The sequence below is a fragment of the Balaenoptera borealis genome (genome assembly GCF_965194805.1).
Source record: "Balaenoptera borealis genome assembly, chromosome: 15".
In the NCBI taxonomy this organism is placed as follows: Eukaryota; Metazoa; Chordata; class Mammalia; order Artiodactyla; family Balaenopteridae; genus Balaenoptera; species Balaenoptera borealis.
In genome coordinates, this window is record NC_138871.1 from 46397302 (window position 1) to 46416772 (window position 19471).

General features: G+C 35.5%; 1 protein-coding gene across 1 annotated transcript in view; it reads right to left on the reverse strand.

The window, feature by feature from the left end:
- Positions 1 to 19471, reverse strand: part of ACYP2 (acylphosphatase 2) — a 172820-nt gene that overhangs the window by 143856 nt on the left and 9493 nt on the right. The window contains exons 2-3 of the mRNA XM_082358369.1: positions 14733 to 14749; positions 13098 to 13207 (exon numbers count right to left, since the gene is read on the reverse strand). Of these exons, the coding sequence (XP_082214495.1) occupies positions 13098 to 13207; positions 14733 to 14749 (127 nt within the window). The remainder of the gene's footprint in view (positions 1 to 13097; positions 13208 to 14732; positions 14750 to 19471) is intronic.

Sequence of the window (19471 nt, forward strand, 5' to 3'; positions counted from 1 at the left end):
GAAGGAAAGCAGATGGAGGAGTAACTACACAGAAAAACAAAGGATGCTACAACCCAAGTACTTGCAGAAGCAAAAACAATGAGAAGCAAGTCAGCTCACCTCATGGAACTCACAGTAGACTCAGGATTTGGAGGCACCAAGGACTGCAGAAGACAAGACCTATAGATTTAGCATTTGGAGCTTCCCCAACAAAAAGCCAGCTCTCCATCAGTCACCACCATTCCTCAAGCCAACAAGTCTACTATTACATGTTGGAAAATTTCCTTAAAAGTCTGTTTATTCTTGGCTGTCTGTTCATATTTATGAGTAAGTCACTGAAAATATGATTGTAGGGAAAGCCTGGGTATGAAAGAGAGAAGCAAAACAAACAGAAAAAAAGAAAAGGCAAGGAGGGGTGAAAGGAAAAAAAAAAAAACTTAGAGGAAACAAAAACAATGCAAAAATCAGAAGAAAACAGCAAAAAGAAAAACACATTATCCTCAGAGAAATATGGAAAAAAAAGAATAAGAACAAGGTGCTATAAAGTAGAAACAATCAAAATATTGCAGCAGAAACAAACAAAATTAAAGAAAGGCTGGAAGATGAAGTTGAGGCAATTTCCCAGGAAATAAAGTTTGGAGACTAGGTGAGAAAAGTTGAAAATTAGAGAATCAGGGTGACATAGAAATTTCAAAAGAGGAGAGCCAAGAAGAGAGAGAGAAAGAAATTGTCAAAGGAAGACATTAATTCTCCTCCTCCAAGAGCCCAACATCTAAAGTGAAATTAAAACATGCATGAAGGCAGATGATTGTGAAAATGCAGAAAAAGAGGGAGAAACTGAACATCTAAAAAGCTTTCTGAGAGGAACAAACAGGTATAGCTCCCAAACCTTTGTATGAGAATGACATTAAATCTCTCAACAGCAACGCAAGTCATGGAATTATGCCTTCAAAGTTCTGAGTGGAAGATAATTTTCGGCATAAAATTTTACAGCTCCAACAATCAAGTATGAGGACAGATGAAGGCAGGCAGATGAAGGATACGAACTTTTTGTCTCTAAGGCACCTTTTTGGGGGAAGCTTATGGAGAATTATGTGTCAACAAAATAAGGGACTAAATCAAGGGAATGAAAACATGTAATTGAGGAAACAGAAACCTGCTCCAGGAAAGGGGCAAGAGGCTAAACATCAGAATGAATGCTGTTCAGCAGGTCTAGACCCAGACTGGGAGGAAGACAAGCTTCCAGGGAAAAGTATAACTGATAGGTTATGAGATGCACTTTGACATTTGGAGGTAGATCATCTGTGGGGGTTAGAAAAATAGATTGATAGGTATATAGAGTTTCTTTTAGAGAAAAATAGTAAAGTATTAGATTGAACAATATGAAATTGCTGTTTTAGAGCTCAAAATTTTGTCCAACATTGGCTGTTTCATACCTTTCAATGTAACCTACCAGTGAACAATATGATGCAGGAAATCTGCATCAAGAACTCTAACAATAACAAAAACAAAAGAAAAGTTGGAGGAATATGTGAAACAAGGATGTCAGATATTGTTATTGAAACTGGGTAATAGACACATGGGGTTGGTTCATTGTCCTGTATATGTTTGACCATCCCATAGTAAAAAGCAGTAAAAAAAAAAAAAAGAAAGAAAAAGAAAGTCATGACAACATAGAAATGGGCAAAATTTCAGTAATCTTTCAAACACCTGGAGGAATTTCCACTTAGCAATGCTCCGATTAAGTTATAGAACCACTGGACACAGAAAAAGTCAGTTTTTGAAAGAGCTCATCTACCCTGGATCATCAGTCACAGTGGGTTAAGCAACATCAGGAATGTTTCACATCCCCCATTCCATCCCTTCCTTTATATTGATTCCACTGTTCTAGGATTGCATTGCGCAACAAAACAGTACTGACAGCTGTTCCAAATGCTTAGATCCAAAACTGAATAAGGCAATCATTTCTCACTGCCCATCAGTTACCTCCCAGTTCATTTCTCTTCTTGTCCAAACTAGATTCTGGGATTCATCATTCTATTCACACCCTTGTAAATATCCTTAAGCCCCTGCTCTATGACTTCTGCACTTTGTAGCTGGCAACAACCAGCTCTGGAATGAACCCTACCTCCTGCCTTCTCTGCATCTGTACCCAGAGAACTAAATATTACTGGAGAAAATAACCTAAACCTGACAGTCTTAATGCTATATTTATTATTGCAAATTGTTAACTGGCAATTTTACTATTGTTGCTGTCTTAAATGCAGCTAAGTTACTTTAAAGAAGCAAAGTGTAAAACCAACAGCCAGCTTCACAACAAAGCAATGGATGCCAGACACTCTCATGGTATCCACAAGGAACTTAAAAAAATAAATGGCATGTTAGAATTCTACTCACAACAAAGATATTTTTCAAGAATGAAGGTAAAATAAAAACACATAGAGACAAAAACTGAACCACAGTTCTTAGGTAACACATCACCAGCAGGCCCAAATTAAAGAAAATACTAAAGAACATTCTTTTGGCAGAATGGAAATATTCCTACACAGAAGCCCAGAGAATTTAGGAGGGAAAAGAGCAACAAAAATGGCAAATCTATAGGAAAACTGCCAAATACTGACTTTTAAAAATAATGTCTTATGAACTTTAAAATAGATAATTAAAATACACCACAATAGCATCTAAGTAAATAGGGAGATAAATGACCTTAAAAGGTGCTATAGATCTTGCATTGTTGGAAAAAAGAATAAAGGCCTAAATTAATATCAAATTTGGATATGTTATGGTTGTATGTTGTATCTCCAGGAAAAGCACTAGTAAGAGAAATAAAAGAATATACAACTTTTAAACGAATAGAGAAAAAAAAGAATAATAAAAAATAGTCAATCCGAATGAAGGCTAGAAAGAGGAAACAACATAGAACTGATAAAACAAGTGGAAAGAACACAGTAAGATATAAATTTAATTCTAAGTATACCAGTAATTCCATTAAGCTTAAATGAACTAAATAGTCTAATTTAAAAACAAAGGTTATATGACTACATAAAGAAAAAAAAAACCCAACTATATGCTGTTTAAAATGGACACATATAAAACGTAATGAGAAAGAAACATTGAAAATGAAACAACGGGAAATAATTCTATTCAAACACATTCATAAATTAAGCTTGTATAACTCTATTAATATCAGATAAAGTAACTTAAAGGCAAAAAGCATTATTAAAGATGGAGAGAAACACTTTACAATGATACAAGGCTTAAGTCACCAGGAGACTACAACAACTCTAAATTTGCATGCATCAAATAACATGGACTCAAAAGATATATGACAAATCTACCAGAAAAAAGAAGCAAGTCCACAATCATAACTGGACAAGCAGTCAAAAACAAAACCAGTACGGGTTTTAGACAATATGATATGGCAAATTTGATTTAATGAACATATAGAACTCTATATCCAATGATTACAGAATATACATTCTTTGTAAGGCATAGAGAAGTTTTATAAAAATGATCATATACTGGGCCATAAAAACAGTCTCAACAAACTTCAAAGGATTGAAATTATATACAGGATGTTCTCTGATTATAAGGTAATTAGGTAGAAATCAATAACAAAAAGATACCTAGAAAAGCTAGATATATTTAGAAACTAATAAATATATTTCTACATAATTGATAGGTCAAACAGAAAATTACACTGAAAATTAGAATGTATCTTGAACAAAATAATTTTTTAAATTGTATATAAAAACTTATGAGATACAGCTAAAACAGTGCTTAGAAAGCAAATTATGGCTTTTAAAATGCTATATATTTCAAAAAGAAAAGCTAAAAAATCAATTCACTAAGGATCCATCTCAAGAAGTTAAAAAAAGAGCAGCAAACTAACTACAAAGAAAATTGAAGGAAGAAAATAATTGCAGCAAAATTATAACAACAAAATTAATGAAACAGGAAACATCATATATAGAAAGGATCAACAAAGGCAGAGGTTGATTCTTTGAAAGACTAAGAATATTGACTGATAAAGGCCTAGGGAGAAAAAAAACAAAAAACAAACAAACAAAAAAGCACAGGCAACTAATGTCAGAAATTAAAGGTCAACAGCACTATTTATACTGCAATATTAAAAAGATAATAAGATTTTATGCCAATAGATTGGAAATTTTAGAAAATATGGACAAATTTTTTTAAAATACAACTTACCAAAATTGACAATAGGAAAAGAAAATATGAAAAGTCTTATAAGTGTTAAAGGAATTCAATCTGTAATTTAAAACACTGGGACAAAGAAAACTCCAGGCCCAGAACTAATTGGTGATGAATTCTACTATTTACAGAATGATATCAATATTATAAAAATTCTAGACAAACATAACTTAACTTTGACATTATAAGAAAGGAAAATTACAGACCCATCTCTCATGTGAACATACATGTAAGAATCTTAAATAAAATGTGAGCAAACAATATCTAGTGATATATAAAAAGGAAAATCAGTCATGATTAATTTGAGTTTATTCCAGGAATATAGTACTGATTATATTAGAATATCAATCAATATAATTTGTCCCAATAACAGAATAAAGGATAAAAATCATATCATCATATTAATTGATATAGAAAAAGTATTTGTTAGGATGCAGTATCCATTTGTGATTTTAAAAGTAGAAGGAAATTTTAATAATCTGATAAATAGTACCTACAGAAAAACTTTTACCAAGTATACTATTTAAAAGTAAAATGTTGAAAGTTTGAGATCAGTAACAAGACATGGATGCCAATTATTACTACTACTTCTGCACAATATTATACTTAAAGTCCTAATCAGTGTAGTGAGCAAGGAAAAGAAATAAAAGGTGAAAGAGTAGGAAAGGAAAAAATAAAACTCTCATTATCCTCAGATAATATTCAAAACAATAAAATTCAAAAGAATCTTCATGCAAATTATTAGAATCAACAAGTCAGTCTAGCATAGTCGCTGGATATAAGGCAATACACAAAACTCAATTGATTTTCTATATATTAGCAATAAACAGGAAAAATGCTTAAGAAGATAGCATTTATAATAGCATCAAAACTATCAAATACCTCGGGAGGAAATATGCAAGACCTTTATGCAGAAAATTATAATATACTATTGAGAGAATTCAAGAACAAAATAAATGAGAGATTATCACATTTACGACAAAAATTCTCCCTAAATTTATCTTTACATTCAATGCAATCCCAGTCAAAAGTCAACAGGTTGGGGGCTTCCCTGGTGGCGCAGTGGTTGAGAGTCTGCCTGCCAATGCAGGGGACAGGGGTTCGAGCCCTGGTCTGGGAAGATCCCACATGCCGCAGAGCAACTAGGCCCCGTGAGCCACAATTACTGAGCCTGCGCATCTGGAGCCTGTGCTCAGCAACAAGAGAGGCCGTGATAATGAAAGCCCCGCGCACCGCGATGAAGAGAGGCCCCCACTTGCCGGAACTAGAGAAAGCCCTCGCACAGAAACGAAGACCCAACACAGCCATAAATAAATAAAAAATAAATAAATAAATAAAAAATAAATAAATAAATAAAAAAGTCAACAGGTTGTTTCGTGGAACTTGACAACTTGATCTAAAATCTACATGGTAATGAAAGGTACTGTAATAGCCAACACAACTTTGACAAAGAGTAAGTTAGAATAACTTGTCTACCGGATGCCAGGACTTATGATAAAGCTACAATAATTAACGTGGGATGGTAGTGGTGCAAGGATAGACAAACAGACCAATGAAACAGAACAGAGAATCCAGAAAAACAGACCCATGCATATGATCCATGGACACTTGATCCAAGGTGATACTGCAGGAGAAAGATCTTTGCTTTATACTAATTCATCAACCTGCACATTAATATCTTATGCATTTTTCTATATATGTGTTGTAGTTCACTATAAAAAAAGTGTATTGATGATTAAAACTAAAAGTAATAATAGTAAAGTAACATAGAAGAATAAAATTGTTACAAACTACTATTATACTAAATATGAAGAAACCAAGTTAGTGTACAAACCAATTATTACACTAAATTTGAAAAGATTGAACTCTGCCATTAAAAGAGAAAAACTTTCAAAATGTGCTAAAGAACAAAACATAGCTCTATGTTGTTTATTAAAAGCACCCTAAAATGATCAAGAATGGATAAAAATATAAAGGTAAACATAGAAATACCAATGAAATGTAAATTTAAAAGAAAGAGGGAGTAGCAAGGTAGAAATTAAATTTAAAAGCATTAAAATGTATAAAGACAAACACTATGTAATGAAAAAAGACACTGTTTATGAAGATGACACAAGTCATATATCTGTAGTATCAAACAACACAACAGTAAGAAATGTAAAGAAAAATTAAACTGCAATGATAACGATGAAAATACAGTTATACAGAAAGACTTCAATACACCTCTTTCATGGGAATTCCCTGGCGGTCCAGTGGTTCGGACTCCGTGCTTTCCCTGCCGAGGGTCTGGGTTCAGTCCCTGGTCGGAGAACTAAAATCCCACAAGCTGGGTGTGGTGCGGCACGGCCAAAAAAACCCCGAAAAACAAAAACAAAAACAAAATACACCTCTTTCATAATTAAATTATATAGTTGTCAAAAAATACTAGAATGGAATAATATAATCAACACATTCAAAGACAGATAGATAGATAGATAGATAGATAGATAGATAGATAGATAGATAGATAGATAGATATGAAATCTCATATGCCTCAGAAAGAGAACATATGCTCCTTTCGGGTCTCTTTTACAGCAAACATCGTTGGGTGTCTCCCTAACAGCCATTCCTCTCTCTTTCTTCCTTCTTGATGCCAAATCCCACTTGTTAGAAGGAAAGCTAAAAATGCCAGATATTTCCCTAATATCACTTGAAGCCAGGGCATAGGCTTGAGACCTTGCTCTGTCCAGTGGAACCTGTAGAGCAATCTGCCAGGGTCTTTTAAGAATTTCCTCTCTTAGAAGAGAAGGGAAAAAGTCTCACATTCTTCCTGCTTTGAATTGATCCTGTGAGGGTGTGAAGGACTTGCAGGCAAGCAGAAGAGATAGAAAGTCAGGAGGGTCCCAGAGAAACTGACCCCAGAACCCTAATATAATGGAGCAACTGGACCAACCCGGGAACTACCTGCCACAGTCTTTTTGGAAAGTGAGAAAAATCAGCCCCTTCATTAAGCTACTTTTAACAGATATTCTATTTCTTGCAACCTAAAGCATCCTAATTGAATCACCCATCCTAATTGATCTGTCCAAAATAAATCATGTCATCAGAAGGGTTTAACAATTTTTTTAAAGTAGAGATCTTCTAGGCCCCATTCTCTGATCATCATCAAATAAAAATAGAAATAAGTAATAAAAGGTGACTAAAAAAACATAACCACTGGAAACTTAAAAAACACATACACAGAATACCATTGGATATTTGCTCAAAGAGGAAATAAAACATGAAAATACAAACTCTCCAGAAAGCAATGAAAAGAACACTTTTTACCAAAACCTATGGAACAACTCAAAAGATGTGTTCAGGGTAAATGCCAAATCACTATCTTTAATGTAAAAAGACTAAAATTAAAGGCAACTACCACTCATGTTGAAGACTTAGAGACCAAGCAGCAAAGAAATAAAAAAGAGTGAATTAATAAAGATAAAAGTTGAAATTAAGGAAATGGAAAACCAAAAAAGTAGAAATGATCAATAAACCCAAAAGCTGCTTTTTAAGATATACCAATAAAATAGATAAATCTCTTCTAAGACTGATTAAAGAAAAATGAGGAGAGAATAAACTATGTAAGATTAGGAATTTTCAAAGGAGATATAAACACAGATACAGAAGAGATTTTAAAAATTATAAAATCTATAACCACAAATTTGAAACCCTAGGACAAGGGGATAATTTCAAAAAAGAATTGGATAATTTCCTAGCAAAATATAAATGAATCTGGGAACAAGTGGCACACCCAAATACACCAATTACAATAGACCAGATTGGAAAGGTGATTAAAGGCCTATCATTAAGAAAGCACCAGGACCAAGTGATTTCATAACTTATTTCAGCTAACCTAAGAACAGTAATCTCGGTATTATTTAAATTATTCCAGAATGAATGAAAAGGGAAACTTCCTAATACATTTCATGAACCAGCAGAACTTTTAACACCAAAACTTGATACAGTAACACCCCCCCCCACAAAAAAAAGGAAACCATAATCTCACTTATAAGTACAGATGCAAAATTTCTAAATAAAACATCGGGAAGCAGTATTCAGCAATGACTCAAGAGAATAACACACTGTGACCAACCAGAGCTTAATTCAAGGAATGCAAGAGTGAAATTCAATGTAATGAAGTTTATTTACCAAAAATCAACAGCAAACATCATTCTTCATCATCATGGTGAAAAAATAAAGCCATTTCAAATAAAATCAGAAACCAGACAGGAATGCTTGCTATGGCTATTACTATTCAACATTGCTGTGAGGAGGTCTAGCAAATGAAGTAAACTGGATAAAAGATACACTATTTTGGCTAATTACAGAATTACATACTTAGGAAATCTAATAGACTATAGTTTACAAAAAAAACAACAAACAATCAAATCTAGTACAATTAATGAGAATATTTGATAAGGTAACTCTATGATATAAGATAAATATACAAACATCATTAGGCTTTCCTTATTCTAGCATAAATACCCAGAAACAAAAACGGGAAAAATATTCCATACATAATTGTGAAAAAAAGCAATAAAATATTGTTATGGAATGAATGTTTGGGTCCTCCCCAAATTTATAGCTTGATGCTTCATCTCCAATGTGATGGTATTTGGAGGTGGGGTCTTTGAGAGGTAATTAGGTCATGAGGATAAAACTCTCATGAATGAGATTAGTGTCCTTATAAGAACACGCCAGAGAGCTAACTAGCTCTCTTTGTGCCATGGGAGAATACAATGAGAAGTCAACAGTCTGCAACCCAGAAGAGGGCCCTCACCAGAACGTGATCATGCTTGCACCCTGATCTTGCACTTCCATCCTCCATAACTCTGAGAATTTCTGTTGTTTATAAACCACCTATTCTATACGGTGCTTTGTTACTGAAGCCCAAACTGACTAAGGCAAATACTTAGGAATAAACTCTGCAAGAAAAGCACAAAACTTATATGACGACAACCATAAAATCACATTGAAGTATAAATTTTAAAATCTGAACAAATGAAAAGATATCCATATTCTTATATGGAAAGATTTAATAACAATTCTCTTATATCATAAAAATGTGCAATTAAAAAGCAAGTAAAATAAGGGCTCCTAAAAGATAAAAGAGACATTAGGTAAAAGCTGAGGAAATCTGAATAAACTATGGACTTTACTTAATGCCCAGTACATCAGTACTGGTTCATTAATTGTACCATATGTATCATACTAATGTAAAATGTTAATGGGGAAAGGGTGAGGAGTATACGGAAACCCTCTGTACTATTGTCACAATTCTTCTGTAACTCTAAAACTTTTTTAAAAAAGAAAGTTTTCTTTTTTAAAAAAACATATTTGTAAGACAATTAGGGAAGTTTAAAAAAAACAGGGCTTCCCTGGTGGCGCAGTGGTTAGGAGTCTGCCTGCCAATGCAGGGGACACGGGTTCGAGCCCTGGTCTGGGAAGATCCCACATGCCGCGGAGCGACTAAGCCCGTGAGCCACAACTACTGAGCCTGCGCGTCTGGAGCCTGTGCTCCGCAACGGGAGAGGCCGCGACAGTGAGAGGCCCGCGCACCGCGATGAAGAGTGGCCCCCACTCGCCGCAACTGGAGAAAGCCCTCGCGCAGAAACGAAGACCCAACACAGTCAAAAATAAATATAAATAAATAAATTAATTAAAAAAAACAAACAAACAAATATTATTCCAATTAAATAGGTAAAATTATCTTAAAGTTTAGAGAGAAAATAAATGCCCAAGAAAGCAAAAAAGTGAATGAAAAAGAATAATGACAGAAAATATACTATAAAGCCACTGTAATTAAATCAATATGGAGTATTAGTATAAGAATAGATATATCAATCAGTGGACCAGAACAGAAAATCCAGAAATAAAATCCAGTTTATATGAGATTTTAATATATGACAAAAATGTATCTCAATTCAATGGGGAAAGAGTGACTATTTAATAAATGGTGCTGGCACAACTTGCTATCCATCTGGTAGAAAATAGTCTCCAATCTCATATTATAAATAAGAAACAAATTCCAGATGGAGTAGATGCCTAATGTAATAAATAAAGCATCAAAAAGTAAGAAGGAAAGCTAGGAAACAACACACAATCTGTTTTTTAAACAGAAAGAAAAGATAGCCATATCTAAGTTTATAAAAGTGAAAAACAATTTATGTTGCAAAAGCTACCATAAACAAAACTAATAGGCAAATGATAGATTTGGGGAATACTTGAAAAAGAGATAACAGATAATGAGTTAGTAGTCATCACCAATATACAAAGTGCTCTTAAAATTGGCAAGAGACAAGCAATCCAGTGAGAAAATTGGTAAAGGATGTGAAAAGGGAATCCATGAGAACAAAGCCACATAGCATGAAGATGCTCCAACTAACTATCAATTAGAGAAATGCAAACTACAGTAAAAAAGATAATACATCACTCTACACCAAATCAGATAAAAGAAAAGTGAGAGCACAACAGTACCAATTGCCAACAGGATGAATAGAAAAAAGTGTAATTGTTTACAGCTGTTCTGAAAAGCAGTCAGGCAAATATTTTTAAATTAAAAGTACACAAGACACTTCAACCAACAAATCACACTCCTAGAAGTCTATCCCATAAAAATAAAATCACCAATAAAATGTTTATTGCATCATTGCTCTTATTGCGGAAAAAAATAAAAATAAAAAGTAACAAAATGAGTTCCCAGCAATAAGGTAATAAATAATGGTACATCTATACTGTAGAATATTAAGCAGCCATTAAAAAGAATGAATTAGTGTTACACCATTTGACTTGGAGGGATTTTCCTGGATGTATTTTTGAATGATAAAAGTGAGATGCAGGGACTTCCCTGGTGGCGCAGTGGTTGAGAATCTGCCTGCCAATGCAGGGGACACGGGTTCAAGCCCTGGTCTGGGAAGATCTCACATGCCACAGAGCAACTAAGCTCGTGAGCCACAACTACTGAGCCTGTGCTCTGGAGCCTGCGAGCCACAGCTACAGAGCCCACGTGCCTAGAACCCGTGCTCCGCAGCAAGAGAAGCCACCGCAATGAGAAGACCACGCACCTCAACAGAGAGTAGCCCCACTTGCCACAGTGAAAGCCGGCTAGGGAAAGCCCGCTCGCAGCAACGAAGACCCAACACAGCCAAAAATAAATAAATAAATTTATAAAAATTAAAAAATTAAAAAAAAATAAAAGTGAGATGCAGAGAGGTGCATACACCAGAATCCCATTTTTAAAAAGCAAACATTGAACAAAACCCCAAAATATATGTGCACTTGAGTGTGTGTGTGTGTGTGTGTGTGCTGTGTAAAGGCAAACACGGAGACAAACATGGAAGGAAACACACACAAGTTGCTAACATAGATGACTGGCAGCGTGGCAGGGAAGAAGGGTGTGCAGGGGTTGCAAAGGAAAAATGGGCAGAATGTATGATATGATTATGTTAAGGAAATTAATCAAAAACTTGCTACAACATGGATTAGGGTATAACATGATTGGCATGAGCGTCCATCCTCCATGTGGTCCCCATTCTCAAACTATATCATAGTCATCTGGCATTTTCTCATCCATTGAACTATTAGTTCTGTATAATGTTAAGTCTCACAGTCCTCTCATTTGTGCATTTTGTGACCATCCTACTGAAAAATATAATTTTTCCATTAACTGTTACCCCACATTTTATGAAATTGAATTTTGGACCCCACTCTTCAAGTTGGGGTACGGTTTATGCACAAATGCAAATATGTACCTATACATAAAGAAATTAGAAAAAATAAGGAATTGGTACTTATATATTTCTTCATTGTTGAACGTCCATAAAGTAAAAAATACCAGTTACAGAAAAATACGCATGAAGTATTCTATTTCAGTAAAAACACAGAAAACCCTAATTTTAAACGTACAATTAAATATTTTTAAGTGAAAAAGAAAGTTTTGGATAGGATTCACAAAGCCACTGGCTCAGGTTACACAAAGGGGAAGGAAGTAGAAAGGAGGGGCCGATGACTAACTTTGCTTTTATACCTCTCTACATTTTATTACTTCACTTATTACAACAAGTAAAAAAGTATTGCTCTTGAAATCTGAAAACATTAAGTAAAGAAAACAAAGATAAATTGCAAATAATAAAATAAATTGGGTATTAACGAGTAGCTACCTCGTAAGACCTGTTGTGAAGATTAAATGAGATAATCCATGTAAAGTGTTTAGCACATTACCTAACATGTTGCAAATGCTCGATAAATAGGAGCAATTTTTATTTAAAAAAAAAAAAAGACTACCGAGAGCAGTGGAAATTAGGAAGCTGAAAAGATAACCTCTTTGAAAATGACACTGTGTACACAAGGCACTTTTTTCCCTATAACTGAATCTGATCTCCTTTGTGCTGCAAGGACTCATATTACGGTAACTATACAGCTCATCAAACACACTTTCATTGACAGTAAAAATAAAATTACAATTAGATAAATAAGATACTTCAACAATACAAAGGAAATGGCAACTTTTTGCCTTGCAGGCTCTTTAAGAACTTCAAGAAGCATCCTAAAGCACTATGCTTCTGTCACAGGCACTTCAGATGAGAAATACTTGACCCTGGATGTTTCCCTCATATTAGAGGAGACTGAACAGAACACATTTCACACAGATTGGAGAGTGATGCCATTGCTCTTTCTGAGGGCCTGCCCAAGTGGGAAATCCATTCCTAGACGTAGAAATTCCACTCTCAACTCTGAAAATTTCTTTGCTGGTCTGCCTAAAAGCATGTTGGTTTAGTGATAATCTACAAACTAAATTTGGTCCATCAATTCTATTCTTATTGTACAACCAAACATTGAAATAAGTTCATAAGTTTCATGAGTGTGTTATTCGTCTTATTACTTACATGGAATTGACTTTCTCTTCGGGGCCTTGCACTTGGCCTGTCACAGTGCCTTTGCTGGTATTCTTCACCCAGCCAACCACACCTATTTTCCTTGCCTCATCTTCGGTGTACTGGTTTCAGGAGAAAACAAGAGAGATGAAGTCCATCATCAAAGGCCTGAATTTACAACATACTTGATTCCAACATTCAAAAAAGTATGGTCACAAAAAAGCTGATTACTTTAAAATATATTCTATGCCAAAGATTGTGTAGCTGACCTATAGTAATACCTATATTTACAAAAACTTTCATTTAAATGGTATTTTGTGTGTGTGTGCTAAATTCCACATTCAGTAAAGACAAGCATGTTATGAGAAAATAAACTGATGGTGGGAATTATTTCAGAAAACAATTTCCATGATGTGTTTTGGAATCCATAAAACTCAGTTGCATTGCCCTCACAACCTGCTAATGCTAAATTACACAGTCAATCTGGGTTCAAATGATGATCACTCCAAGATTCTTAATCACTGAGCAAAAATATCCAGTTATGATCAATATAAAGTATTGGATTAAAAGATTTCAATGTTTTCTGTTGACTCTGGACTTGCCACGCAAATGTTATAATTGCCTATGAGTAAATTTATTTCTCCTATTATTCGTAATAGTTTTTAAAAATTCCTTTTCCTGATTCCAAATTCAATTATGCTACCAGCACATGCAGACCTAGAAACATTTTTATTTTGAATTACTTTAACTACACCACACTAAAATTCTTGTGGAGCCAGAATACTAGCATTTTTTAGAAACATGCTTTTCTCCTGTTTGGAGGCCAGGGTGACCAAGAGCTAGCTCTACACTCCACGTCCCCAACTAAATGAAGCAGCACAAACCAAGATGATTACAGCTAGGATTGCTGGAAGGGCTGGGTTCTGAAAATGTCATGCCTTCACAGATAATAATGAAAAAGGAGACAATCTGAACTCCAGGGGATGCGACTATCTCAAAAGGCAGAGACTTGACTTGTGGGAACCTGTTAGAACCTTTAGAGGTTAGGAACAGAGACCTAGCTAGTGATTCCCAGCTCAAACAGTAGGTGAGAATACATGCCACGTTTAACTTTTAGGAAAGGAGTACTATATTTTAAAAATAGATATTTTAAAAATATTTTAAAATAAATAAATATTTTAAAATAAATATCTAAAAGGCAGCAAGGGGTTTTAACTTTAAAAGCCTAGGAACCACTTCCTCATGCAACAATGGGCTTTTCCCATTTTGCAATTCAAGATATGTACCCTTGCCTGGAGAGATTCTTCCATCCAGAACAAGTGGAAGACCCCACACTGTGTATTAAATATACCTAATCAAAATGTTTAATTGGATCACCCCAAGAGAGGTACTTTCGACATTCATAGAAATATTAACGGAAAACTAGGAAGGCGGTAATGTTTTTAATAGGCTACTTTTAAAAGACATCCTTAATAAAAATCTCAACCAGTAACTTGAAAGAAATGCAAATATTTCTTCATTCACTGTCAAGGACAGGAAATTAGCAATAGATTAGCACTAAGGAGATAACTGCTCTGTCTCTGTGACTAAATAACAGTGGGGGTGGGAGGGAGATGGAAAAAAATAATAAACAGATTGTTGACTTACCATCCTGAAGCAAACACCTGTATAAGAGAAAGATGAAAAGAAATGTCAGGTTGTCTAGTTTTAAAAAAATTATATATTTCCTGACTTAGCTTTCATCTAGTTTATTAAATAGTAAGTAAATGAAATGAACAAAACCTTTAATATCTGAATGTATTCAGAAAGTGTTTTTTAAAATTTCTTTTAAAACAAAAAGAGAAAAGGAAGATTATTTTTGGAGAAAAAGAATAATATTCTGAAACCAAAGTATAATGAAATGCCAAACTGCATATTCCTTCTATTTTAAAATGCTAAATAAAACAAAATAATTACTACAAGAACAGTTGAGTGTGCTGGCATAAAACTTACCCACCCTCAGCTTTTAGAATGTCTTCTTTAGGGGCTTCCCTGGTGGCACAGTGGTTAAGAATCCACCTGCCAATGCAGGGGACATGGGTTCAAGCCCTGATCTGGAAAGATCCCACTTGCCACGGAGCAACTAAGCCCGTGCACCACAACTACTGAGCCTGCACTCTAGAGCCCGTGAGCCACAACTACTGAAGCCCACGTGCCACAACTACTGAAGCCCATGTGCCTACAGCCCACGCTCCGCAACAAGAGACGCCATGGCAATAAGAAGCCCGCAGACTGCAACGAAGAGTAGCCCCCGCTCGCCGCAACTAGAGAAAGCCCATGTGCAGCAACGAAGACCCAACGCAGCCAAAAATAAATAAATAAAATAAATAAATAAATAGAATGTCTTCTTTAAATACAAGGACTAAATTCAAGTTTAAATGTAATAAAACATTTCTATTTTAATTCCACATTCTGGAAAAGGCAAAACTACAGGGAGAGGAAACTGATCTGTGATTGCCAAGGGCGGGAGTGGGAAGGAGTGGGGTGCCGAAAAGGAGCACGAGGGAAATTTTTGGGGTGATTGGACTGTTTTATGTCTCAATTGTGCTGGTAGTGGTGGTGTTTACATGACTGTATGCATTTATCAAAACTCATTGAGCTGTATACTAAAAAGGGTGAATATTACTGAGTGTAAATTATACCTCAATTTTTAAAAATTAGAAAAAAAAAATAGGCAAATCACAGGGGATAGATCAAATCAATCTCAGAAAGGTCAAAAGATATTGCTTCTCCAAACAGCAATTGAGCCTGGTTAAGAGGATACAGAAGACAAGATCAGTGGCTTGGGTAATTTTATGTAGTTTTGTAAGCGGATTTATAATAACAAGGAGTATCATTTGTTTCCTGAGGGTAGTGTATTGTGGTACCAAATGAATATGAAGAAAAAAAGAGTAGTGGAGCAACAAAGACAGGATAGTATCACAAATGAAATTCTTATGGGGCTATAAAGAATATTTTAAAAGATACCTATAAATGTGGAGGAATGATGAGTGGGGAGTATTGATCTGAAGAAGAACCAGAAAGGTAATCTGTTATATAGATGGAGGGAAAGACATGAGTCAGTAGATATAAAAGGAATGGGCAGAAAATTCAAGAGAAACTTCAGGTTAACCAGACCATGTAGAAGAGACAAAACAGGCAGAACTGTGGAGAAGTGTGCAGTCATTTTTTCCTGGAGTGAGGGGATCCCAGAAGACACTGACTAAGCAGAGTTGAAGGTTTGGGTCCAGGCCTATTGTGCATATTCCCCTCTGAGTTTCTCAACAGTGAACAGCCCCAAATGATGTTAGCATTAAGAAAAGAAAGCACATGCAACTGAAGTAAACAGATATTGGAAACATATGGTCCAGCTCTTTCCTATTCAGAGCGGTCCATGAACCAGAGGTACCAGCATCACCTGAGAGAATTTTAGAAAATCAAATTGTCAAGCTCCTCCCCAGGACTAAAGAAACAGAAACTCTGCAGGTTGCATCTAGGAATCCAATTTTAACATGCTCTCCAGGTGATTTTTATGCCCGCTAAAGTTTAGAATCAACGGTTGGCTCCACCTTAAAGGAAGGTCTGGGAAAGGTTTGAAAAGGATTTATATTTCAGGTGAAGGATTGCATCGCAAAGGGGAAAACTCCACTCTTGTAGGGTACTGCAGGTCTGATGCATTTCTCACTCATGCTGTTCAAATTCGTGTTGGTAATAAATAATGTACTTGCATGTCAATATTGCCTCAGCTATTTTACAAGTCAACAGGGCTACTTGAAAGGAACCATGGACAATGAAAAGACAAAAAACCCTGTCCTGCACTCTAACGGGATTTGGTGCTGGAGCAGGGCAGGCAGCCTGTCGCTTAGGTTGCTCCCTCCACCCTCACTACTTACTGCCAGAAACACCGGGGCTGCCACAAAGAGAGGTTAACAACAAGCTGCCCACTCCACGCCACGCCACCCCCGGTGAAGAGCGACATCCTTTCAACATTTATGAATTCCCAGCAGCCCTTCCACCATCTATTTACTGATGACAAAAAGGCCATTTGCTTAAGGTGACAGGATTTGAGGAATTTTTAAAAGAGTTATCCAACACATTGCAGGGTTAAGGAAATTACCTACTCCAGTCTGCTAATGAAATGTTCTTTTCACACAGACATAATCTAAGAATCAGGCAACTCATATACTTAATAAGCACACTAGGGACTTCCCTGGTGGCACAGTGGATAAGTCTCCGCGCTCCCTATGCAGGGGGCCTGGGTTCAATCCCTGGTCAGGGAACTAGGTCCCACATGCATGCGGCAACTAAGAGTTTGCATGCCACAACTAAGGAGCCCACATGCCACAACTAAGGAGCCCACCTGCCACAACTAAGACCTGGTGCAACCAGATATATAAATAAATATTTTTTAAAAAAATAAGCACACTTTTAGACATTCTGATTATTCACTTAACAAATATTCATTGTCTAATTCTGCAGAGAATGAGATGAGTAAATAAGACAGTCCTGCCATCTAGGAGCTTACAGTATAGTGAGGAAGATAGACAAGTAAAATGGCACTTAAAATGTAGAAGACAACAGGTACAAACTTCCAGTTATAAGATACATAAGTACTAGGGATGTGATGTACAACATGATAAATAAAATTAACTTATGCTTATGTTACATACGAAAGTTGGGAAGAGAGTAACTCATAAGAGTTCTCATCACAAGGAAAAATATTTCTTTTTCTTTTATTTTGTATCTATATGAGATAATGGATATTCACTAAACTTACTGTGATAATCATTTCATGATGTAAGTCAAATCATGCTGTACACCTTAAACTTATATAGTGCTGTATGGCAATTATATCTCAATAAAACTGGGGAAAAAAGAAAAAAGAATAATAAATAAAACTTTAAAAATAAATAAAACATAGAACAATTATGAGTTGAAAGATGCATAAACCAGGATGCAAGTGGGAGTTCACAGGACAAACAAATGACCCACCCAGTCTTGAGTAATTTTAGGGCAGGCTTATTGAAAACGGGACATTGATACTTCAATGATGAGCAAAAATTAGTATGATGAGAATGGAATAACATTAAAGATGGAAGAGCATGTGCAAAGTCCCCAAATCAGGATCATGACCTATTTGGATACCACACATAGTTAAATAATCAAAACCATGTCATTGCACTCATTTTACCAATTATTTCTAGCCCCAAGCTTCATTTTCAAGACTTGCTAAAAAATAGTTTAATTCTGTTTCAACTGTTTCTAGAAAAATGGGTAAAAATGTTTTTACACCCTAGTCCAAGTTATCATAATCTCTCAACTAATCCACAGCAATGGCCCCTTCACTAGTCTCCCTATGTCTAGTTCTGCCCTCCTACAGTCTAGTCTCCACAAAGCAGCCAAGGTGGTTTTCTTTCCTTAAGTAAAATCAAATCACTTCCTTTCCCAGCTAAAACCCTCTGGTGGTTTCCTATCACACTCAAAATAAAATACATTCTGGTTACCACAGCCTCCAGGCCCCTTTCTAATGCTCTGTCTCATCTCTTAGGACTCCTCTCTGCTCATTCCATTCCAGCCAAATTTTTCTCCTTCGTGTCCCTCAACATGCCAAGCATATTCCTGCCTCATGGCCTTTGCATTTACTATTCCCTCTGTCTGAAAGGCTCTTCCCCCTGATCGTCTCATGGCTGGCTCCTTCTCATCATTCATGTCTCTGCACCAATGTCATCTCCATAGAGAAATAGTCCCTGACCAATTTATCTAAAACAGCACTGCATCCTTATATGTTTCCTGGATATGCATAACCGATTACCATATGATATTACTATGTATTTATTTGTTGTTTTTTTTTTCCGTCTTGTTCAACACTGTGTCCCCAGCACCTAGACCAGAGCTTGGCACATAGTTGTTGAATAAATGAATGAAAGAAAAACCAGCTGATAAATATTTAAGTGAACTGTTTTACTGTCCTGTAGTAATTCATTATTAACATTGTAAATATACATGCAACCATACTGATTAGAGTTTAATTTCAAAGTGATGATGATAAATTTACTGCACTCAAAGCTGGAAAGAATCATAAGACTTCTGTGTTGATTCTAGCAGAACTTTACTGCTTTATCTAATGATAATATATAGTTTGATGTGTGTATGTGTGTATTTATATATAATATACTATATACTACAAAGGGTAGCAAGAAGTCACTACATAATGCCTAAGTTGACAAATCAGGAAATATTAATATGAGCATGTTGTTTATAAATAATGGCTTAACAACCATAAGAACTGAAAAAAGAAATGATTAAATTGGTTGTCTTACAGAACTTAGAGGACTTGGGATAGAAGACTAGAGCAGGACATGGTGGCT